A 14,967-nucleotide genomic window follows, 5' to 3' on the forward strand; every position below is an offset into this window, starting at 1 on the left:
AGAAACAAAGCTTAGCTCGCTCGCTAGCTCGTGACAGTACAGATGCGAAATGCAGTGACAGCAATTGAAGTGTCATACACAGTCGACGAGTGGGGGCGGAAGTGCAGTTTGTGCATGTGACATGCTAAGCGCTAGATAAGTTAGTGAGTTCTGCAATTGGCTGCTTTGCTAAAGGACGCATTTTGTGACAGACAGGAAGCTTGATTAGCTTTGCGTGGAGACATGCGCTAGACACTCATAGCGCGACGACAGAAAAATATTCCGCTGAAATACGTACAGATAGCAACGACGTTGAAGTTGCGCACACCATACACAGCCTGGTATACTTGGTGGAAGAGTGTCAGTAGTTTTGTTGTGACGGCGATACTCGTAGCTCTTTGCTTTGTCTAGCTGGCATGGTGTCAGTCAATGTCAGTCGCACTAAACGTTTAGACTGCTAACGTAATACAAAAAAAATTACTACAAATGCTAGAACTGCAAGCAGCAGCGACAGGCCAGTTTGGCTTTAAAGTATTTTCTGTTAAGCTTTTAAAGAGCTTCACAGCGCAGACAGTAGTTGTATGAAAGAGATTTGCCAGAATAGTTCAGATTGTGCACTTGTAACTCTACACTTCAGCAACGCCTCAGCGCGGCTAGTTGAAAACTAACTTGACTTGTTATCTACGGCCAACGGCAAGAGAGAGTTGGCCTTAACTGAATACTGCAGTGTTTGCGTGCAAACTTGTGTAAAAGTTAATTTAGAACAGGAAGCTTACGAAGGAAATTAAGTTTATGCGCAGCAATTGCATCTATGCATATAAATATGTATGTAGCCATTTATTTCTTATTGACTTTTACGAGTATTTTATAGTAATTATATAATAAACTATTACTTTCATATTCCTCTACATAGTGGTAAGCTAATGCACGAAAAGGTAGATATCAGATAATAAAATTGCTATTTAATTGGTTTGATAGGTGAAATTATTTAATATTAAAAAATAATAATAATTTTTGCATAATTTTAGGCGCATACACATTTTCGAAAATTACATAAAGATTTGAAACATAAAAAATATTGCTGACTTTACAGCGCAGATTCTTATAGAATCACATTTAATCTAAAAGACAATGCTGCTGTAGTGAAAAAAAAATCATAGTATACCTTAAGGCGTGTAACCATTTTTCAAAATTGCATAAAGATTTGAAACATTAAAAAATTTTGCTGACTTTACAGCGCAGACTGTTATAGAATCACATTTAATCTAAAAGATAATGCTGATGTAGTGAAAAAAAAAAAATCATTGCATACCTTAAGGCGTGTAACCAATAATTATAAAATACTATATATAGTATTGTGATTTCTCACAAAGATAATAGTTATACCAGCATTAAATTCAATTAGCGCAGCTACAAACAGATGTACGCGCGTATATTTCTATAAATAACAACAGCAACAACATACAATAGCATATTGGAAGCTTTATAGCAGCAAAGCAACATAACTTTCAATTAAATTGTGGTTTCTACCCCAACGCAACGCAACGCTAATATCCTTTAACACTTAAGCGCCGACTATGTCTGGTTAGTTTAACTGACCACCACCACCAGTATAGCGTGTACCTTGACTATACGATGCCATACCTAAACAATTATGCGCGCTCGCACCAATTAAATCCTTGAATTTATTAGCCACAGGACAATAGCAGTTACGTTCGCTTATATAGATGGGGGTGTGTAGGGTCAAAGCGTAAAATCTGGATAGTAACTAGCGAAGCTGCTGTTTTCTATTAAATAAGTACACAGACAAATATAAGAGTAACACGAAAGCAGACGCAACACACAAATTCATAGCAGCATTTTAGGGTCGTCAGCGCGGTTTAGTAAAAGGGCTGCGTAATGTTAAGTGGAAATTATGGCGGCAGACAAAGGATGCGCATAAAAACACAAAAAAAAAAAAGGAATGTGACAAAACCAGCCACACAAACACACAGCGACTAGCAACGACTGTAGCGAAAAATATCTCTACAAAGTGTAGAGAAGTGCGAGCAAAATAAGAAAAATAAGCAATGAGCAAGCGTCTACTTGTTTTGGGGTTTATGAGTAAACGTAAAAGGAAAACGGCATGTAAACAAAAGAAAGACGCAAAAACAAGACAGGGTGATCAAATGGCATTTCTGTTTTCTTTTAATTTCGTTAATGGATTAAAAGCGTCGGGCATGTTTGCGGAGGATGAGTGAGCAGAAAGTGAGGAAGCGGACGCTACACATTGTTGTTGGGTAGGAAATTTTTATAAAAAACTGAAACCAAAATAGAAAAAATTAGAGAATGTGTTAGCAAATAATTGCTTAGCAAAGAATATGCTCATATATACAAAGCGAAAAGGATATATGACAAGTGTTAAAAAGCTTCAGCACAACTGGGAAGGACTATAATTTTCAAAATTTTTTATTGTTATTCTATAAGTGATTCTGTGAATTCCAATGTTAGACGACTGAACATATTCTACGGAAGTATACATTATCGACTTACGAATCAGTACACGAGTTGATTTCTCAAAGAATTTTTTGTTTCACTGTCGTGCGTGCACTCTTCTTTCGCTGCTTCGCTTAAACCAAAATCATGCTCATTAAATACTTCACACTTTATTACGAAATAAAACAGTAGGAAAACCAATTAATACCACAATTACTGGAGTCGTAAAAGCAAGAATGGCAGAAATAAATATAAAAACCAACGCACAAAACAACAATACGAAACGCATAGAAAGAGAGAGAGAGAGAGAGGGAGTGTGGATGTGAGTAAGAGAACAAAAGCGCAATCTAACGGATATAAGCAGGAAGTATAGGAAGTAGATGGGCAGTCTGAGCAAACGGCAAAACAATGAAAGACGGAAGGAAACAAGCAGGAAAAGCCAGCGAAATAAGATAAATCTAAGACAAAGGAAATAGCCATTAGATAGGCAGTCTAGAAGAAAGTCGGCAATGAGCAGTGAAAGAAATCGGAAATATTTGACTACATACAACTAGTAAATCAATTTGCCGCTTTTGCTGTTTAAATGGCTGAAATTGAGGTGATGCGCTTTGTTGTCTTATTCGCAAAGTGATTGACTAACGATAGGGCCCCTCATGGCTTGAATATAAATTACTAAATTGCACGCGATGGAGAGCATAAAAGCAGTTAGTACACGCTGCCAAAGGAAAATAGAGAAACTGTGAGTACAGGCCTCCTTAACGGTCAGACACTGTTTGAATGGAGCAGAAAAGCATTATTTAAGGTGGGCATTTAGTCTCTTAAAAGCAAACACCCACTCACACACCAGACTACTATACTATATTTATATACTAAACTGAGCTGCATGCCATGTAAATGCCCACTTTATTTCACTTAATTTCGCACAACGCCAGTTAAACGCCTAAAAGCATTTCGCCGCACAGCCTAAAGGTAGGCAACAAAAGGTAGACTAAACAATTTCTGCCTTGCTGGCGTAATGACGCATGGAGAGCCCAACCTAGTCGAAGCATTTTTTTTTAAACAAAAACGACAACAAAACGAGTTTCTGTGCGCCCACTCTATTTATACTAAGGCCGCAAACACAGACTTTTTTCAACTGACATTCACGATGTAGTCAGCTAACCTGCCATTTGGAGCTTCATTAAATTACTAAAAAAAAAGAACAATAAAAAGAATTAGATGCGGTCGTTATGTGGGCGCGCATGACCGAGACAGCAAAAGTAGATAACCGTGTAAAGAGTGGAATGAGTAACTGCATAATATGCCGACAGTTCATAGCCAGAGCAAAAACTGTGAAAACAAGCTAGGACAGCTAGAACATAGAAGTGGCAAAAACGGGTAGGAGCACAAGAATTTAGTTGAAAGGACACGAATTTACATGCAGTATATATATGTATAAATAATGGCCAAACGTAGGCTCTAAAACAATGTTGAAAAATTTAACATTTCCGCTTTGTGAGCAACAGTGTTTTACAAGAGAAAAAAAAAGAACACTGTTTGTGTCTGCATGCCTCCTGACTTGTGAATGCCTGCGAGAAAATTGACCGTTAAAACGCAATGAAGCACCCCTTGGCATGATGACAGCAGGTAGTAGAGAATTGCAGAGTTAGCTGACGGCAATTGACAGAGCGATGAAAACAAATTTAATACGTGCAGTCCTTACCAGAAATTAATAGCTCCCTAAAGAGAAATTTTCTGGGATTAGTTGTACTTTATTATAAGTAAAAAGGAGCCATGTAAACAAAATTTATAAATGAATTTAATTAAATTTAGATGAAACAAAAATTATATAATAAATAATTAGAAAGCTTGATCGGAAGTGACATGCTGCAAGTTAATTAGTAGCAAAATAATTGGAAAAGGACTAACTCAGTGGCCACGGAGTATCTACTAGAATCTTTTTAAGTGAAGCTTTTCGAAAGCTTTCATTGGTGGAGATAATATATCAAAGAGCTTTCATTTTAAAATTACTATTATAGAAAATAAACAGTGGACTTTTTTACGTTGATTATTGTGTAAAAAGAAACTTTCCCTTTCAAAGCTAACTACTAAAAAGAGCTTTCACTGCTTTAAAGCTTAAAAGAAACTTTCGCCTTCAAAGCTATCTACCCAAAAGAGCTTTCATTAGTTTCAATGCTAAAAAATTCAACAAAAAAATTATGAAACCTTTTGACTTCACAACTTGTGTTGCAAAAATTATTAGTAATATTAAAAAACTAATAAATTAAACAACTAAATAAACATAAATAATAAATAATAAGAAATCAAAAGCATTCTTACAGCAGCATTTCCATAATCCAGACCAAGGGCAGAGCTGGTTGAACTTACCTAAAAGAAACAAAAAATACAAAATATTAGTACACATTTGCTTAAAATAAAGAACAACTTAAATTACTTAAGATAACGGTGTATAAAGTTAAAATATGTTTTATATGAAAAATTAATATGTAAAGCTAAAGGCTGCATAGTTCATGTTTATATTAATAAATGTGACGTTATTATTATATTATTATATGGGTAAGGGAACGAAAAGGTAATGGGAGATGGTAGCTAACGGTTATGTAAATTAGATTTGCTACATTTCAAGCCTACTTAAAAATCCATTAAAAATTTGCATAAATCTAAAATGTGCCAAAGAACCCCCTGCAAAAAAATAACGGTAAAATAACAATAGGAAAAATGAAGCATAGAATGTGTAGAACACGAAATCCAATCATATGCATTATGTAAATATTCCCAAATGGTGAAAGGGAGACGCAGAGTGGAAGACAGACTCGACAAAATCGAACATGTTTACATTGAATAGGTGACACCTGAAGAAAGGCGAACACGTAGCACAAATGGTGAATAGAAAAATGAAATTGCTAGTGAACAGATGGCTGCGAAAGTCTACTTACTACCGAAGATGGAAATGAAATGCATACACATGTAAGCAGAAATAATACGGATGAATGACGAAATGAAGAAATTGACAAAAGCTGTTTTTAATTTGCATCAAATCAATTTTCATAAAGTCAAATGTGGGACAACGTTATAGACAAACATGTATCCCCGTACAGCAGTAAGAGAAGGAATGCACGTATTTAAGCCTTGAAAGACAAGTTACATTTGATGCCTCAGGCCGACATATACGTCAACGAGGGAGCGTTAAGGCAAATAATGTTACATATAGAGGTGTTCAGCATATAGAAGTCGAAATGTATTTATCTGTGTGCGTATGAGTTTGGTGTTAAAATTGTTGCCTGCACTGTCATGTTGTTCGTGTTGTTTTTCCGCACGCCCTGTCACTGCTGCCGTAATATACACTTGCTCCACTCCTCACACACACACACTACTTGACAGTTAGACATGTTGCTCACAGCAATATTTGTCGACTTTTAGGCGCACCAATACACACACACAAGAAAATGAAACTCATATTCAAATCTATATCGATTTGGCGCTGCTGTTACACATATTGTTATTGATATTGCCAAGGGAGTGAGTGGGTGTGGGTGTTCGTGTATAAATGCAGTAGGTACAATAGACTCACTAAGGACATGAAGCCAGTAAGGTGTAGGGAAATGAATGGCAGCGATATAGAGACACACAGCGCAAATGTCTTTGCTGCAAGTGTATTTAGATGGCAGTCAGGCAGCCGTATCGTTGCCAATTCTATTAAATTTGTTGACGCCAATGTAGCTGAACGTTTTTCAAATATCTCATATACCTAAATGTATGAATGTTTTTGAATGAGTGACACATATGCTTACAGCTTGTTGGCGGAAGCGTGAGGCAGATATTCGAAAGTGTATGAATAGAAGAAGAATGTGCACGTATTGAGATACCTAATGATATGAGTAATTTTGCCACTGATCACATGGAAAACACTTCAACTTTTTTCTTTATAAATTAAAACAAAAAAATTAATTATGGAATTAAATACTAGAATATCATAAATATAATAAAAAAAAATATATGTATGATTAAAAAATATATAAATAAATATTTAAAAAATTAAGAAAAAAAATAAAAAAACAATAAAAAAAAATAAAGAAAAATTAAAAAAAAATATAATAAAAAATAAGTTAAAAAATGTATAAAAAATATATTAAAAAAATTTAATAAATTTTGTAAGCTCAAAAGCTGCCCTTCTGTAAAACTTAATAACTTCAACTGAATCTAAATAATAATATAATAGTATTATTTATACCAGCCACAAAAAGAAAGTGTTTGAGCTTAGATAAAATTTAGCAAGAGGAGGGACGAAGACAAACCAAAATATGATCTCTGTCTGGGGGCTAATACACATAACTTCCATTGTACTTTTGTGCAGCACTTGTCCACACTTTTCACAATTGCAACATGACTAGGCATATTTTACAAGAATTTTAGATCATTTTCAGTGTTGTTGGCATGCCAAGAACTAATACGCACTTCAAATATTTATAAGTTTATGTTTATATGTACTAAGCCTTTATGTAAGTAAATATGTATATGTACGAGTGTTTAGTAGAAAACACCGAATCACAGTGGGCTAACTTCCAAACTACACTCTACACACACTTTCGAAAAATTTTAGAGAAAAAAAATAACACGAAAATACACAAAGGACGAACACTAAAATCTTTTATGAGTACATTTTTAGTTCTCATATTTTTGCATTTTTTCTTGTACTCTCTTTTGATATTCTCTATAATATTCTGCTTGTCACATACATTTACACCACACGCGCTCTCATATGCAGCTTGTTTTGACAAGTTAGTGCGAGCACATACATACATATTATATTCACATGCATGCACGTGTGTGTGGGTGCATATTGGAATACCACCGACAATCTGAATAGTTGTCTGACAACATTGCCATTACGAAATATGACACACACAACTCTCACGCCGAGGTTATGTACGACATGCCACACAACGTCTGCGTTGGAACCTTTATTGTCATACTTGATTTGTGCTTCCATTCGTGCCACTCTATGCACGTGTGGGTGTTCAATCAAAGTATGTGGCGCGCTGCCATTATCCTGGTATGAGTAACAAGAAAATAATAAAAACAAATATAATAAAAAAACAGGTGAAAAACTAGCGCCAAACCGGTATGAAAGCATAGTAACAATACGGGCCACACCATTGTTGTTGTTGTTGTCTAACCATTTGGCAAGCGTACGCTGTCCACAAATCTTTTATGAACGAATGTCTATTTTCATATTTTAACCGTGTTCACCTGTCCCTTTTACATACACTCCACTCCACACACATACGCTCTTTTCCACTTTTGCACACAATTTGTTTGTTTGCCTCACTGGTTATGTTTCCGTTTGTTCGTGTTGCAAGAAATCCTTGCAATAACTCATACGCCACGCTGCCTTGGCTCTAGCGCAAGTGAAAGCATTGAGGTCGGCTACATATATTGCATTGCTGAGTGTTTTGCTATAACATTTTTCAACGCTTGTCTTCTCGTATATGTCGCACTCCTTTTTGCGCACCGTTAAATTCAGTTAGCGTTGCAGGTGTTGAGTTTATGGGTGTATGCCAGAGTGGTGCATTAGCCTTTTTGCGCAATAAAAATCAAAATTTTCATTTGTTATTGGCGCTTTTTGGGGGTTCTACGAACTTTGTTTTCAATTTCCTTGCATTTTTAGTGATTGCAGCTAAAAGCTATTGTTGGCTCAAGCGTAGAACCAATTTCACCATTTGCTACACCACGTATGTTGTATGAAAGTAAATTTGAAATATTTTTTCTAGTATTTTAGTGGAAATTTCATTTAAATGTGTATGGTACAGTTATCGAACTATTCCAGTACATTGTAAGCCATTGATGGATGAAATATATGAAGGGGTTTGAGCTAGTCAGGATTTTCAAAAAATCATACTTTTATTTTTTACATTTTCGTTAAGTGTAATATCTTAAAAATATTCTCTGAAAATTTGAAGTTTATCCGATAGTTATTCGATTTAGAGTTATTCGATAAATAACAAAGACTGCTTGGGCACTATAAAACGCTAGTGTGAAACTTTAAATACGTTTATCTCAAAACTATGTTTTTTAAACTGGTGACAAGTGAAACGATAACCGCTCAGTAGATTTTAATAAAATTCATACAGCTTTTAGAATACATAATAAACTCAGGCCTGATCGAAGGATTTTTTTTTTCAAAAATTTCGATTTTTTAAGAACAATTAACTGTTGATTTTTCCCGAAAATATAGAAAAAAATTTCCTAAGGCCGCCATTTTGTTAATTTTTTTATCCGATTGATTTTAGATGAATCTCCAAGGACTTATGCTTGTTACCGCAAGGACCTTGTTTTTGGAAACTGGGTCAACACAGACAGCTATAACTTTGGTACTTATACATTTCTTTTTCTTCAAATTTTCGTGACTTCAAGTCAAAACATTGTATAATATGCAATATTATTATTTTTTAAAATAACATCATTTAATAGCAAAAAAAAAGTTACTGAAAATTCTAATTTTTTCGTGTCTCTGACTACCCCTAACCACTTAATTAAGCGTAGTTCATTGGAAAACAACAAAAAAATTTTAGGTCAATTCTTATAAAATATTTACTCTTCTTAAGGAATACTAATTTATGCTGTCATATTTTTTGCCATTATCCGACACTGTTCCGTGAGAATACGTGCACATACATATATCCTATATATGCATATTTATATTTCCAACATTGCTACAGCCATAATTTTCTGTAGCCAATTAGCAAGAAGCTGCTATATACGAGCAATACAACTGCCCTTCAATAAATATTAGCGAAATGAAGAAGCTTTGTATAGTACATCAAAAATGTATTTGTTAAATTTTAATTGAACAGTTTTTAATAAGAAAAGCGAAAAATATATCACGAAATCACGAGGGACACTCATTATAAAATCAACACGAGTATTCATATTTTTGCGCGCAACTGGGTCAAGCTATAAAACACAATTCGAGCGAAATTTCGGCAGATTGCAATAATGAAAGCATACAGCGTATTATTTACGCTGTTTCAATAAGAAATATTGAGAAATATTGAATATATGTATGATTTGGGCAACACAGCTTGTGAGTGGCGGTGACAAAAATTCAAATTAATGAGGACACCAAGTCGCAAGCAATAGACAAGGCAGTTGGTCAGAGAGCACCTGCTGGTCGCTGGTCAGCGGTTGATGCACAAATATTTCGCGTTTTTTGGGTTTTAGATTTTGTTTTTTTTCTGAATATCTATTTATTATTTTTTATTTTTTTTTTTATTTCATTTTTTTCATTAATTTTGTCTACCGATCATTTGGCGGACTGACAGTTTTCCAATTAACGCGTCGTTGCCACATAAATTATTAAAGATAGACGCAATTCTATTTGGCTATTTACATGAGCAGGTATTGAAATGCAATTATTTGTGTTGGACATAGGTATATTATGTATGTATGTATGTATTAATGAAGTACGTAATTACAACAAATGTGAAATGTTGCGTTTAATTAAATATCAATTTTAATCGAACGGAAGTGGCGTGAAGTGGCAGCATCTCATTGATGGTTGTCCGTATGACTAATTTGCCAATTGAACTTGTTCACATTAATTGCACGCAAATGTGCAGAAAATAATTTATTTTTTTTTTTTTCGAAGAGAGAAACCAAATTGCGATATTATTATGTAACTGCATATAATATATATGTAAAAACAAAAATACTTATATTGTAATAAAAATTTTATAGCATAACTCAGCAACGGTTGCTGCTTGAAAATAAGCAAAAAGCAATCAAGAAGTGAAAACTTATTTTATAAATGACATTTGCCATTCTCCATTTGACGTTTGTTTAACCAGCAAAAATTGTATATTTTGCTCTTCATTTCCTTTTCATAAAATCGCAATTTCCGTTTTGCAGCAAATCAGTTTTCTTATTTTCTCAACGTTAAACCATTTTGCCGCAAACTTTTGTCTATGTGACATACAAGCACTTACAAACAGCTAGAATTGCAACGAGTACATTTGTTGTCTGTGCTGTTGTTGTTGTAGGTGTGAAATATACAGTGATGGGCATTGAAATGGCATCAGTTCTGCTTAAGGTTTGTTTCGTCGAAAAACGACCTTTTTCATGAATTTTTTTAGAAAAAATTATTGCTGTAGGTTTATTTTACTTATTATTATATGAAAGTACAGCATTTGAAGGATACTTAAAAAAAAAGTTTTATCGTCGATCTCTGCAGGTACCTCGAAAAAAAGTTGTTGTGCGGTGACCAGCCTACAGCATCACTGAATCATCCGAAACCAAAAAATCAAAATGATGTCTTTAGTTTATTAGTTTATCTTTCAATTGACGTCGAGTTTTTTTTTTTTTTTTTTTGAATTTTTAAATTTTTCAATTTTTGTTACCATTTTCAAGCCAAAATGACGATTTTAGACGAAAAAATCGACCTATTTGTTATTGTAAAATTGTTAGTAATTAAATTTGATTTTTGGAAAAACTCGACGTCATTCGAGAGCTATATATATGTAGAATATTTGTTCAAAATTTCAAAACGATCGATGCAGTAGTTTTTTCTGTAGGCTGGTCACCGACTTTAAAAATGAGATATTTGGGAAAATCGATTCAAAGTTTTGTAGCTGGAGGTACCGTTATTCAATCTGGTGTAACTTCGTTAGTTTTTCTCCGAATGACCTAAAACTTTCTTGAGATGTTGATGATTCAGAAAAAAAAAAATGAAAAACAAAAGTTGTCAAGACTTACCATCCCCTTAAAATCAATAAAACTTTTGAAATGATATATTTTCTATGTAATGTGTATTTGTGAAAGTTATACAACGATAAGCGCTTACAAATTATAATCATCACAAATTGATTACCTCGTAAATCTAAAGTACCAGGAAATTTAAAGTATCAGAATTGAGTTCTCAGAAGATTTGTATCAACTGATGGCGCATTCAGTTGTGAAGCAATTCAAACGAAATATATTATTATTACCGTTATTATTTTATGCATTTCAACTGTAACCCATAAACAATTGAAATAAATTAACAACAAACGGATGTCCTTTAATTAATTACAATACAAACAATGTAATTGTGTAAAAGTAACATTTAATACAGGAATACTGCATTCGAAGCTGACATTAATAATGGGTCACTTGAAATAAATACATATATATGTAACATTTAAGTATGCATTTGCCTTTACTGGCAATGCACAATAAATTCCAACAAATTAATTAACGCATATTGAATACAATGCAAGCGACGACAAGCAGTCATCAACACAACCGACCTGCCAAAGAGGCCGGCTAATGATTTGGCAAAAGGGTTGATAAATGCAAACAATTACAAATTTGTTGACGCCATATAAATAATAAAATGTCGCCTATCGGTTTTCAGCTGATAAATAGCGGAATTGCTGCTCAACATTTTTCAATTTGACAAATGCTGCGTTTTTATTTAATTTCTGCTGCGCATATCTATCTTGCCAATAAATATTTGAAAATATGTACAGTAAAACAATGCAACTGAAATATTTCATCATTCAGTGTTGCCAATGACAATAATGACAGATTTAATTGTGATGGATATGACAATAATTTTTTTTTAACAAAATGAAATTTTAATGAAATTATGCGATTGCATCAATAATACAATAATATGTTAAAAATATATCATAAAATTAAATACAAAGTTTTTTGTTTTTTTTTCTACAAAGAACCTATTCTAAAATTTTAAAAAATATAATATATCCACAAAACAGCAAAGCAGTAATTATTTTTAGAAGCCGCTAAACTGCGCTATCCGCATTGTCATACAATAGTTATAAAAAAGATTTGTGGTTTATAAAAAATCTGTTAAATTTTATATTTTTTATATTTTTTTCCTGATGTAAATACCACAAAAATTTGCAGACAAATGCTCATAAATTCAAAATAACACACGCTAGACACCAAAGAAAAAAATTGCGCACATTCATTCCTATTAACTAAACATTTGTAACGTAGCGCGCTTTTAGGCGCTGTCTGCCTGTCTACACGTTTATAAAGCTTAACGCTTGAGCGCTCGAAATTTATTTTATTACAAACGTTTATTTGCTGCTTTAATTTTATTAGTTTATAAGCCGACAATATACCCACTCAGCGTATTGTAGCGTTAATGGAGAATCTATATAGGATATAAGCTACGAACCATAGCATATATATGGGCGTGCGGGCATGAGAAGAGCGGTGGTACTATTCTAACAAGGTAAAAGTGTGGAGGCGCTTGTTTACATAAATGTATTTATTTTAGATTTTTCACAATTTATATGCAGCCTGTTTATGTGCTGGTCAAAAATTGATTTGAGAGCGGGAAATTGTTTTGGGAATATTGGGTTGGTTGGCTTGTGTTGTTGCTTTGTTGTTTTACATACACACATTTATGTTTTTATGTCTGCTTTTATTTACTATTGCTATTTCAAATAGGATTATCATATTAACTTTTGTTGTTTGTTAGTCTTTGCCAATAATTACAAAATACAAATTTATTTTCTATCGAAAGATTATAAAAATTGTTGATTAATATTTAACATATGTTATGAGGTGAAAATACTGCATGCCCGAGCGCATTAACACGTACATTAAATAAGATGAACCCTAAAAAATTTAATAAAATATTTGCTTTCAATACAATCGTAAATTATTTATTAGTGAAGGCAGACAAGTGAGTACAAAATAAACAACTCTGTTTTTAACTGAATTTTAACATCAGTTTTTCTATTAAGCTTTTCTTATTTTAGACAGCATTAAATATTAGAGTGCCAGAATATTGCTATTGACCTTTGATAAATAAATATTCATATACGTTGGTTTATTTATATAGTTATAAATGTACGTTGAAATTAGTTGAAATTTATTTTTACTAAAATACACTAAAGTAAAAGCTCTCACTCAAAAGTACGCAGATTTAAAAATAAGCAGATCACAATACCAAAATAGACTAAGAAATTTTAAGCTTTTAGCTACTTTTGGCCATTTTTATGTCAACACAACTGCACAGTTACCACAACTACAAGTGCCGTTGAAAAACTGAAACTACAAAATGGCACCACAGCAAAAAATTGGTGACAAATAAGGCGATGTTGCAAGAAAAATGCATAGCTGCCATAACTAAAACTGTCGTACAAACGAGTACTAGGCAACAACACATCATTTCGCCACACGCTATGCAACAATTCACACTTCATTCTGTCGCAAAAGTGCTGCCATTGTACTGGTGTGTGCTTCAATTTCTTGCCACACAATGCCGCATACCACAACTCTAACGGCAAGGCAACGCTGCACTGCCTCTTCAGTCGGTTCAACAAAAAGGTTAATTATATGCTAGTAAATGTTCATGAACACTTGCAAAGAAATTTCGACGCCCCTTCTTAGTTGTTGCTTCACGCTACGTGCACTTTACTTCATCACAATTTGTGTTGCAGGAAATTATTATATTTTACGAAATTTGTTTTTACTTTTAGTTTTTCAACGGCGACAGTTACTTTTTTTCTGTGCAGCGTAGACCTTGACGACAGTGCAAAAGCTAAAAAAAATATAAAGTGAAATGCTTTGGAGAATTAGGCGTGTTCAACGAGGCACGCAATATTTGTCATTATCGTCATGTTAAAGTTAGGTCAACTTTCACGTGCAAATTTCGTAATTTTCTTCTTGTATTTTCTGAAAGCACTTTTTGCAACGCCTCACACTAATTGGTGTGAATTCGAAAAGTTTAGCACATTTTTAGGTGCATGCATTAAATTGCAACTGCATAATTTTAGGCGCAGTAAAGCTAAAGCGACAGCACGGAAATGTGTCGGCAATTATTCCTGAGTTGTTAAACTTAATACCACCTGTTATTATAGTTTTTCATATTTATGTTGAAATTACAGACATTTTTATGATTTAAAGAATTTTTCGCAAGCACAGTTTCAGGCTTTTAACTGCAGTTGAGTTTGGCAAAAGCAAATTAGAAATGCAAACAAAAAATTGTCAGAAATGCAGGTGTAAAAATAATTCCAACAACAGTCTACACAAACACAAAATGCTAATGGTATTTGCGAAAGCTGTTTTCACCAGCGACTGATAACACACGTCCAGCAAATAAACAAACCTACGCACAAATAGCCGAAAAACAACATGAAAACCGATAGCGCAAAGGATGTTGGATCAAAATTATCCAAGCTTTGATAGCAAACAAAAAATGAGATATGAGTAAAAACGATGTTGCGAAAGCAAGCGAATCTGAAAGCAAACAAAGAATGGTCGAAGATAACGAACATTATAAAATGGAAAAAGGCAGCATGGAAAAAAATTCAAACTATATTAACAGTATATTTTGTTCCAGAAATAGCACGAAAGCACTTTAGACAGAAAATTTAAACCAAAATTTAAATAAAAATTAGAACTAATAAAAGCTGATAACTGTTCCATAAAGAAAATAAGCAAAAATCAAGTAATAATTTTGAAAAGTGGCTTCTTCGAGACGAGAAAAATATTGTA

The 14,967-nt window shown here is 33.5% G+C and overlaps 2 protein-coding genes across 18 annotated transcripts in view; both read right to left on the reverse strand.

The window, feature by feature from the left end:
* LOC105214146 (maternal protein pumilio) overlaps positions 1-14,967 on the reverse strand; it is a 334,815-nt gene that overhangs the window by 80,647 nt on the left and 239,201 nt on the right. For 9 of the 17 annotated variants that reach the window (XM_054229093.1, XM_054229095.1, XM_054229091.1 and 6 more), the window contains one exon: positions 4,774-4,821. The exons of the other annotated variants lie outside the window; for them this stretch is intronic. In XM_054229093.1, coding sequence (XP_054085068.1) covers positions 4,774-4,821 — 48 coding nt within the window. The remainder of the gene's footprint in view (positions 1-4,773; positions 4,822-14,967) is intronic. 17 annotated transcript variants of the gene reach the window in all.
* Positions 1-14,967, reverse strand: part of LOC128921430 (tigger transposable element-derived protein 6-like) — a 183,141-nt gene that overhangs the window by 28,779 nt on the left and 139,395 nt on the right. The gene's annotated exons all lie outside the window — the stretch shown is intronic.

This window comes from Zeugodacus cucurbitae, chromosome 2 (assembly GCF_028554725.1).
Source record: "Zeugodacus cucurbitae isolate PBARC_wt_2022May chromosome 2, idZeuCucr1.2, whole genome shotgun sequence".
NCBI classification, from domain to species: domain Eukaryota; kingdom Metazoa; phylum Arthropoda; class Insecta; order Diptera; family Tephritidae; genus Zeugodacus; species Zeugodacus cucurbitae.